The 11,011-nt window shown below is 38.9% G+C and overlaps 1 protein-coding gene and 1 long non-coding RNA gene across 2 annotated transcripts; one reads left to right on the forward strand and one right to left on the reverse strand.

Moving 5' to 3' along the window:
• Nucleotides 1-292: 292 nt before the first annotated feature.
• LOC106919707 (voltage-dependent calcium channel gamma-4 subunit-like) lies at nt 293-11,011 on the reverse strand. Its single transcript, XM_014990255.2, has 5 exons — nt 9,366-11,011; nt 6,081-6,335; nt 3,503-3,586; nt 1,342-1,482; nt 293-1,134 (listed from the first exon to the last, which is right to left on the reverse strand). The coding sequence occupies exons 1-5, from the start codon at nt 9,394-9,396 to the stop codon at nt 293-295; spliced, it is 1,353 nt and encodes a 450-aa protein (XP_014845741.1). The 5' UTR covers nt 9,397-11,011.
• Nucleotides 816-3,080, forward strand: LOC148156558 (uncharacterized). The gene is made up of 2 exons (XR_015764677.1): nt 816-1,249; nt 1,398-3,080. It is a non-coding gene; the product is annotated as an uncharacterized LOC148156558 (long non-coding RNA).

Here is an 11,011-nt window from a genome sequence, read left to right on the forward strand (position 1 = left end):
GGGGTTATTTTATCAGATTTGCACAACTGGTTTAGTAAAAGAGAAAACAAAAGTAAACGGAAAAGAAAACACTGACTTGAATGTTTCGATTGTTTTAAGGCAGGCAGTTGTCATCAATGTCCACAGAGTATTAGGCGTTTTATGACTGTGTATGATATTGTATCTATGGCAGCTAGATACTCCCAGACTCAAGGACAACAACCCTTACTGTTGAAATGTTGCCCACCCATTTTAAGCCCTAACTTTTTATACTTTTTGAGGCCCTTCTAGCCCCTCTCTCTGAGGTTCCATTTTAAACAGGTGTTGTTTTCCTGTTAAGTGTATCGGAGTTGCTATCCCTGTCCCTTTTGGCTGTCAGCCGGTCCAGGGTTCCAACGTTGCCCCTGTCTCGCTCCATTGTAGCTGTTGAGATTGGGGCTGGCTGGGCCGGCGCAGCAGCTGCGGTGGAGGTATTCAGTGGCGCAGCATTAGCAGCAGCTGCTGCAGCCGCCAAGTTGGACTTAGAGTGAGATGGGAGCGTACCACTGCTTATCACCGCCCCTCCTCCTGCGCCTCCACTGCTGCCGCTGGAATCTTTCGGGAAGTAATTGTGAAGCTGATAAAGCGTGGCCCGGTCCACTGTGCCGTAGAGAGGTGGGGCGCCTCCTCCCAGGCTCCCCAGCTTGGAGTCCCTTGACAGGGTGTACATGGAGATGTCACCACCTCCACCACTCCCGCCACTGCTGCTGTGGTGTGGGTTGGGCAAAGTGGCAACAGAGAAGGGAGGAGCAGACGGAGGAAGAGTGAAGGTCTTAGAAGCTCCAACGGGGGACGTCTCCTGTGAACGGGGCGGGTCGGTGGAGCGGGAGCTGGAGCGGGAGCGCCGCCTGAAGCGGTAGCTGGGCAGACGCAGCATGGCATGCGTGGTGCTCTTGAAGAGGTCAGTGCGAGAGCGACAGCGCAGCTCCTTGTTCTTCTCAATGTAGATGTTGACAGCCAGGACTCCAACCATCTCAGCCAGGATGAAGGACAGACCGCCAAAGTAAAATGACCAGCCGTAAGAGTAGTGCCACTTCTTATCCTCATCTTTCTTTGGAGAAATGTCGCTGAGAGCTGCAGAGATGTATACTATCACGCCAATGATGTTGCTAAGCCCTAGACAGATAGAAAAAAATTCATGTGCTCCTGTCGCACAAATCGTATTCAGCTTTATGGGACTTTGCAAGTTGACACACTGGACAACTTTTTCAGTTGGAAAAAGGCAGGCATGGTAAGAATGTCAATATGGATTTTGTTGTAAATGTATTGATCTCACTAATGTCTCACAGTAGAAAAATACCTGCATTAAAGCTCCAGTCTTACCTGCTGCTACAAAAAGAATTCCTCCTCCGAGAATAATGTTCCTTTTGCTCTTGTAGAAGCCGCTGGAAGCAACACACACTCCGCCCAACAGGAGCAATATGGCACTGAGGATTGGAAAGATACTGGAAGCTCTAACCACACCTGCAGACGGCAATGGAAACATTATTGTTTCAGACAGTTTTGGCCAGGATCCACAGTTGATGCTACTTTTTCTCCCAAAAGATCAACACTACATTTTTTTTAATCATAAAACATCATTCTGGTGTTGTGGAAAATCTCTTCCTTTGAAACTTGAAACATTAATAGAGTTTTTCCTTCACTGTCGACCAAACAACCAAAAACCTCAAAATCCAGCTCTCAGTCTAACAGCTCTGGAAACTGAGCATTACGTCATCTCATCCTTTAAAATGTTAATTATCAGGAGACATTAGGGAGGATTAAAATGTCAGATATAATCCTGATACACACAGAATTTGTCATTTTAAACGTATGTAACTTGAGATGAAATTGTAAATGGACTTAACTTGCATACTCTAGCATTTTATAATTTTATAATCTTACATTCTTTAAAATTAACTGACAGTCACACAATGTTCACGAATGACAGTTTAGAGGGGAAATTAAGGTTAAGTCTCTTGACCAGGTCTAGATCAACGTAGGTGAAATAAATTTGTAGTCAAACTCACAACCTTCTATTTGCCAAACTGCTGCTAATTGCCCTGCTGACACTCTGTTGATTTAGTAAATTTTTTATTTACTATTTAGCATGTTTAGCATGGTTTCATGTTGATGCCCAGTTCCTGACAGTTTAATTGATTGCATAAAAGTAAAAAAAAAAGATTAATGTCTGAATGAAAGCATGGGCCTCTCTAAATGTTATCAATGAACATTCTCTGTATTCAGAGAAGATTGCTGAATGTAATTCAAAGTCCAAAGCTGTCAGAAGTCAAAGCTTCAACATTTCATACTTTTTTCTGCTAAAAGGATAAGATAACTTCATGTTGAGTGGCCAGTGGATAAGACCACTCATCATTACATTTTGGACAGGTAAATTCTACTCTTAGGTCACCAAAGATAATTTGGGCTAATTGTGGAAAAAATTAGAAAAAATCAAGAAAAATAGTTTCGGTACCACTTTATTTGAAGGGGGGTGAATAAGACTGACATAACACTGTCATTAACATGACATAACATCTGTCATGAACATCAATAAGCCTTCATGAATATTTATGACTGTTGTCATAAAGCGCCATTCAGTAAATTACGACACTTTTAATACAAAGTTCACATTATTCAAAATGTCTTTGTTATGACAACTTGACATTAACCAATAAATCATTACTGTTATAAATTTGTTATAAAAGTATTACTGATTGCACTTTAAAAATTAGGTAACTTTATGTTATTAAAGGTAAAGTTTAAACAGTGATTTTAAACTTAAAATGATTTAGTTTTGCTTTTTTGATTGAAAAACAGTAAAAAGGCATTTTTTTCATGACATAATTAAGCAAATCAAAAATGCAACAATGTGACAGGTGCACTGGACATAATAGTTTATTCAGTTTAGAAAACTAAAACACACTAGCCTCCCAGCTGCCTTCCCAGAAATACAAACTTTTACATAACATAAATGCAATACATGCCTTGCAAAGTAAAAAATTAATGGTGGTGTAAAATGGATCTGCACTTACAATAGAGAAATGGATGTTGAAACACAATAAATCCTGGCTAATATAATCTATCAGTGAAGACTGTTCTTTCAATCCATCTGTGAAAACCACAGCCTTGTGTACACCCCCAGACTTAAAGCCCCATGCACCTGTGCATCCATAAACCCTGCAGACACACACACACACACACACACACACACACACACACACACACACACACACACACACACACACACACACACACACACACACACACACACACACACCTTCAGCAACACTTTGCTTGAATCTGACATCCGTGCATTGGTGTCCGCCCACCATCCCCATTCTGGTCCTTTTTGTATCGTTGCGCAATTGAAACATTTATGTGTGTGTGTGCAAGTGTGCGTGTTGTTCGCTGTGCTGTGTGTGCGTATGCCACTGAACTGTTATTTATGTCTCGATGCATTTTTTTGTGTGAATTTGTGATGCATTTTGTAAGCGTTACTCACGAAGCAGATACTCTGCAGCATCTTGGTCATAGTCTGCGTCGTCGGGAAAATGATTGATCTGGGAACACACACCTCTCTTCAAGCCTGAACACAACACAGAGGGGAGGATGAGGAAGAGACAATGATGAAGGATATGGAAGTACACTTTGTACAAAGCTGTATTTTTGAGGATTCATTTTATTCTAAAATATCTACTCATGAATGCCTGTAATCAATCCAAGATCTCAGTAAGCCTTGTAGTTGCATATTTAAGTAAGCAGAAGTGAGATTTTTGCTTTTTGTGGGAGAACAGCTGTATGAGCACAATTATTGGACAATCAACAGTGTGCAAAATTATTATGCAACTGGAAGAAAAAGATAATTTTTTTCATCTCACTTGTTGATTTGAATATTTTTAAAAGGAAAAAATGAACAAACAACTCAAAATTTACAAATAAACTTTTCTGACATAAAGACAAAACCAGCCACTAACATAACTATCCATATTTTCAACAACAGAAGGGTTAAATTTATAGAGTCTGTCAGTTTCTTTGCTTCTAATGTTTAAGGAGGGACCACAATGATTAATGTCAGGTAAGAAGGAAACAATGACATCTTTCTTTCATCTTAGAAGTCTTTTTCTGAGAAGCCATGCAGTTTATTCAATGCAGCATTGTTCTGCCTAATCAAAGTTGTCTATTTATAAGATTCTGATTATTTTGAGTCCACCTTCTGCCCAAAATCTTCCAACTACTTCCTCCTCAGTTATAACACTTTCATCCATCTGGCCTGTCAAGAGTCACTCCATTCTCATTTGAAAAATGTTTATTTAGAAATGTCCTAGCCAGTCTTCAATTATTTCAGCGTACAGTTTGGTCAGTGGTGGTTGAGTTTCAGCCCTCCATACTAAGCCTCTGTCTCTGACTACTGAACACATTGTACATCTGGGTTCTTCAGGTAGATTGCAGTTATGACAGGACTTTATGGTTTCTGGTATCTTCACTTTTTATCCGTCTCAAATTCATTGGCAGTTCATTTTGTGTCTTTTTTTCTTACCACATTACTTTGGGCGCTTTTGACTCTTTGAAACAATGTTTAATGGTTCTGTACTCACACACAATATTTTCACTATTTTGAGATTATTAGTCCCTCTGAAGGACATTTTACAATTTTTGACTTTTCATAACCAGTTAAATCCTACTTGGTCCACTTTACCCGAGGAATGTATCTTGCTTAGTAATTAGGAAAATGTTGCCATATGATGGTGATCATAGGCCACACCAACCTAAACACAAATAGACATCACCTAATTGCTTAAATCCATTTGCATCCAAATGGATGTAATTTTGACCTGTACAATTCAAAATTGTACAGGTTGGAGTCAAAATCTTGCAAAAAATCATATGGTCAAAATATGAATTTACCTAACAGTAAAACATCCCCTGTTTCCAAAGGCTTGAGCAGTACCTATAAAAAAATCTACCAAGAAACAAAAACATGTTGACACTACAACAAGATATTTTTTAGGAGAGATCACAGATTATAGACACAATTTACATTAAAAATGTTCACTAAAATATCAAATTAACCCAAAAGGGAAACCACCTTTTGATGGCAATGTAATATCCTTAAACATTAGAAAAAATCACCAGGTGACTCTTTTGTCAAATCTGGCAAGACGAGCACTGAATGAAAATTTAAATTATTATTACTTTTATTGGCAGGTTATTACTCAAGAGATTTCGAAGCAGAAATAACTTAGTTTCATACAAAGCAATTTGCTTCTTCAGCACCATGGACAGCGTGAGGAAGGCTTGCAATGTTAAAACAGAGGATACATTGCAATAGTTCCTAATTTATGCAAACGTCTCTATACCGTTTGCTCTTTGTTCTGCTAAACACATTAGAAGGATTTTGTTTCTGGCTGTGAGCTTTTTTACTGTGTTGTTAGGGTCCAAAGCCCACAGAGTGAGCAAAGGACATGAAGGCATGGACATTAATTAGCAATCTAAAGTCTTTCTAATGTTATGTCAAGAAACAGTTCCTCTAAAAATATTTAGAGAATTTAAGGATTTTTCTAAAAAAATTGAAATTTCCTCCCAACATTAAGAAACAAAACAAGAAACAAAAACATTTTAGCAGCACCTTGATGTCAAAAAGCATGGAGGCTACGACTTTAAGGCCTGAGTGCTTCTGTAAACAAGATCTAATTTGGTGCTATGAAAAATGTGGTAATACTAAATAGTTAATGCATGGTGGGTTGGCATAATTGCTTGCAGTTCTATTTCTATTGTCTTTTTAAATTGACCACAGCTCTGATTTTTCTCCAGCCATGAAAAACAAAATGATCACGATTTGATGAATCCTTTACCATGACTAAAACATTAGTAGTAGATGAATGTCAACAAGTCTATGTATCACATGGGTACTGTTTGTAGTATGTGTCTGTGATTGTACACCTATTTATGTCATGTCTGATTACTCTGATGAGCACACTCATCTCAAAAAGTCCCTCATCCTTCCCACACAGCTACTAAATACATAAAAATACATACTTATCACACCAGACAGTTATTTTACACGCTGAAACCAGCTGTACCTTCAAGGCAGCAAATCCTCCAGAGGCCAGAGTGGGTGAGAGCCCCGGGGTCTTTCTTGTCCTTGTTGCTGGAGGAATCCTCCTGGGAGGAGTTGGCTGTGCTGTTGCAGATGAATGCGCGGGCATACAGCCAGTAATCTGTGCCGATGGCCACCGTCATCAGTGCAAATGCCGCAAAGGCCCCCATGGTGGTCAACAGCACCTGGATGCCTCGTTCCCACCAAACCATCGCAGGGCGTGGAAGGAAACTGACGTCTAATGCAAAAACAGGAAAAGGATCAGAAGGTTTTTTTCATTTTTCAGTTTGATTCCAAAAATGCAATAAACAGAGATGACTACTTATATTGATTTGCATTCAGTTGTTTTTCTCTCACCCACCTTTAGCTAAGTAGTGCTGAATGTTAATAAAAACCACCTGCTGATAAAACGTCAAGTGGAAGAGAATAAGTTGTTTAGAAGAGCATCAGGTAACTATTGACCTTTAATTAGAACCAGAAGAGGCTTGTCTGCCTTGCAAATATAGTTAACAACCCACTCTATTGTCTATTCTGATCTTTTTTCTTATGATGCTTTAGATTCAATGTTGTCATTAATTTATTCAGCATTGCATTTTAAGTAAATTAGTTTGACACTGTTTTAATTATCAATATTTGTGTAATGAGCAACGTTACATTTACTTGAAGCCATCTAAAGCTTATGTTTTATTTTTTATCTAGAAAAGATGGGAAACCTTAAAAAGCCTTAAAAAATAGCCATTACCTGTCAGTTGTTTCCTCTATTTATAAATTAAACTGTTAGCTTTAGATGCATAAACACATCTACTGTCCCTGATGGGCCCACTGTAGGTGACTGGTGGGACCTGCTGATGGCGTTGACTCCTTCGCTACATTCTGTGTAAGCACACTCGAGTAGTTTTTAATCAAAACACAGCATATATAGCCCAAAGCTGTGAAGAAACGTTGGCAGGTGCAGCCAGCTGGAAACAAAATGTCCACATCGCTTGAGCAAGATGTGAAAATTGCAATTGTGGATGCAGGACAGTTACAAATGTTGGTAGATGTTTGTAATTTATTACATGGAGTATTGGAAGAAAATGTTATAATATTGAGTGTGTAGATTAGTATGTCTTGGCTAGGACCTTTTAATGAACCACTTATATTTTCAAGAATCCTGTTTACCAGTTAAATTATGGTTATGATGAGCGAAGCACCAGTCAATCAGTGATTGATCAACATTGGTCCATTATAAAGTAATTGACTCTGCCCAGAGCCCAGCAGGTCAAATACTGAAAATTCAGATTTTTTGTCCTGTTCATTAAAGGCAACAAAGCTGAAAAATCTCCCAAGGTATCAGTGTGTAAAATAATAAAACTCACAATGTTCTCTGATGCACTTTGTTTTGAGTATCAAGTGCAGACACAATTACTATTATCATGGTTCATATTTATGATATAATAATTTTAGTCTGTGCTGAAATAAAATCCAAAACTGTTAAAAATGCATACACAGCTTTTATTTTCCTTTAATGTATGGCAAAGTTCTTATATGTTCAATAATTCATTTGAAGATGTTTTTTAATGAGTGAAGGTTTTGTAAAAGCATGATGTGTGCATCTAATATTTAAAAAATGGATATTTCCATAGAGACTGATTTTACGACCTTTTCCTTTCAACAAAAAATGTGTAGAACAAACAAAGACTTTTTAAAATCTCTTGGAAATTTTGTTTGGAATTATAGCTGGGATATCAAAGGAAAAAATCCAATAACAAATCAGTCAAAAATGATGATAAATGAGAGAGAAAAAAGGAAAAGTACAGCACTATTGACTTTACGAGTCAAAAGACATGGCGAGAGGAAAGGGAAACATAGATGTATTCATTCTAACTATTGTGCAGGAAGTCAAAAGTGAAAGTCAAAAGCTGTTTCACCTGCTATACACATTATCTTCCATTCAATTATTCATTCATGCTTATAAAAACACTAAATAGTCTCAGATTTAAGTTTTCAAAAACTTTGGAAATAAAATGCAGGAGATGCAACCTTTAACTGTGACATATTACTCAAGATACATTAAGAACGACAAGCTAATATTTCAGAGCCCTGGGATTCACTGCTGCAGCAACATGAAGAGAGAATTAAGGTGAAGAAGTTCAATCAGTTCTTCATTAGAAGTTATTTGTTCATCTAAACACTTAACATTTTCATCTTGAAATCAAGAGCTTTTATTGTTTGTCATTTAAAATACCATCCATCCATCCATCCATCCATCCATCCATCCATCCATCCATCCATCCATCCATCCATCCATCCATCCATCCATCCATCCATCCATCCATCCATCCATCCATCCATCCATCCATCCATCATGGTTCTACACAGTAAATAACTTCTGTATTATTGCTTTAAACACAGAAACTTGTTTTGTTGTTTTTCTTTCTCTGCTCAACCTGCTGCCATGTTGGCCCCGACAAGTCAATGTGGCAGCAACAGGCTTCCCATACGTATATTCACACTTAAACTGGTTATTTAAGACCTCTAAAACTGATGACATTACATCTCACCTAACTAAAACGTAACTATTTTTGAAATGCAGGTTTCTTAAATGGTGGATATATGTTCTAATTTGTCTAATTCAAATAAGCAGGAGTAAAAACAGACGATTAAAGGATCAAATCAAAACAAAAAAAATTTAAATGCATATTTTTTAAGGTGTTTGATATTGCATGACACTGTAATAAAACACTTTTTTTTCATGGGGAAAAATGAAATGTCTACAATTAACTGTGCGCAACAAGAGATCACAGCAGATCTATGTATTCTTCCTAACTGCACTTGATTCTGATTGGGTCAAATTAGAAGCAACTTGGGGGATTTAACCAACCAAAGCTGTGACAGGTTGAGAACATGCATCTAAAGACAACTCAAATAAAAATTCAACTAAAAGAACAATCACTTATGTAACTGTAATTGCTCTCTGTGTTAAACTGTATTACCTAACCAATATCCGTCACTTGAGCCATTTCTGACCCAAACATGACCAAATCCTCAGCTTTCTGTACCTGATCACAGCTTTATGTACCAAAGCTGAACCCAGACCTCTGGACACATCTGCACCTTAAGGTGAAAGCCGGTGTGAATGTGGATATGCGGGTCGTTTCCGGAATGGCAGTAAGTCATGTGCGTCTATTTATCTGTTTAAATACAGATGCATGTCATATGTGTACCTACACAAATCCAGATGTGTGTAGGTTGTATGCAAAAGCACATGCGAATGCAAGTGTATTACCTGGGGGCACGCTTCTTCCTTTGGTCTCCATCTCCTGTCCCCCCTGCTGCTGCTGTTGCTGCTGCTGTTCTTCTTCTTCGTCAGTGAAGAGAGCTTCGTAACCCCGGTCCGAACCGCCTCCATCCACCGTTTATCCTTTGCTTTCTCTCCCCTTTCTCCTTCTCTTTTTCACTGCACTTCCTCGAATCTGAGCCCTTCCTACTTCTTTTGCAATCTCTTTTCTGTTTAGTTTTCTCTGTTTTCTGTTTTTTTTTTTTTGTCTTTTAATTTTGGGCACTCCTTTGCTTGTTCTTAGCAAGTGGTGGGTGCTTCACTCGCTGTCCGCTCCTCTTATTGAATTGCCATGGCAGTCATCTTCTGCAACTGAGAGAGGCAAGAAGGAGGTGGCGTTGGGAAGGTGGGGTGAGGAGGGAGCAAATGAGAGAGACTGGCAGAAAAGACAAAAGAGGGAGAGAGAGAGAGAGAGAGAGAGAGATGAACAGAATCAAAGGACGGGGAATATAAAGTGAAGAAAGCAAACACTGAAAGAAAGAAGATGAGATGAGGTGGGCGGTGAATTCGATTAACAGATGAGAAATGAGTATGAAAACCAGGGGATGCTTCTGTGCAAAAGCATTCCCTGTGAATACAAGCCTTTTTTCAATCTAAAATGATTTCTTTGTCAGTTAAAAAAGAGCAAATATCCAAAACCTGTAACCTGTAGCCAACAGCAAAAGCAAGCCCCCTTGTAAATAAGAGAAGCTGGTTTCCCTCCACAAAGAGTGAGAGAGAGAGAGAGAGAGAGAGAGAGAGAAAGCAAAAAAAGAACAAGCGATGCGAGAGAGCGTGCTCTAGTCCATTGCCATGGCAACAGTGAATTCCAAAGTCTATGGTGAAGCTGGCAAGTGTGCGTGTGTGTGTGTGTGTGTGTGTGTGTGTGCCGCGTGTGTGTGTGTGTGTTTGTTAGCGTGCAGTGCTGAGATAGGGGAAATAAAGCGATGCATGTAACAACTGAGAGGATTTTGTTGAGATTAAAGAAAAATTACAGTGTAAATTGTGTTCGCACACAGAGAAGCTTAGATGTTGACACTGGCTGCCCAAACACAGGGATTTCTGTCGTGGACATGTTTGATTCCTCACTGAAGATGAGGAATGAACATTCACAGGAGAGATGACAGACTTGTGAGTCATTTGTGCTGCGGTCACAGCATCTTGGCTTGCCTCATCCATCCAACTTTCTTCCTGTTGGTGCGATAGCTTAATCACAAGGACTTAGCCCTGGATTGTACTTTGAACTGCACAATGTGAATTTTTCAAAGGCAAGACATCAAGTAGAGATTTGACAGCTTTCCCAAGGGCATTCCAGCAGAACAGCTGCTTTTCACTCTGAACTTCCATCCTGCATTTCAACATTTTTCCTGGAGAGTAAAACCCCATCAGCTCTGGCAGGAGGTCAGGTTTTACTGCTTTTTTTTTGTTTTCATTTTCTTCTTACAAGCTGTTGCCAAAACCACAGGGCATCTTAAATCCACATGAGAGGTAGCTGCACCACCGCAGCATGGGATGTTAAGTTGTTTGATGTGAACAGTAGATGCAGAGTTACTTCACAACACAAATCCTTTTGCTGAAATGACCAAGAAAGCAACCTTGTATGAGCTCAATGGAAA

The sequence above is a fragment of the Poecilia mexicana genome, unplaced genomic scaffold, assembly GCF_051168715.1.
Source record: "Poecilia mexicana isolate PSO_F unplaced genomic scaffold, ASM5116871v1 scaffold_11, whole genome shotgun sequence".
Lineage (NCBI taxonomy): Eukaryota > Metazoa > Chordata > Actinopteri > Cyprinodontiformes > Poeciliidae > Poecilia > Poecilia mexicana.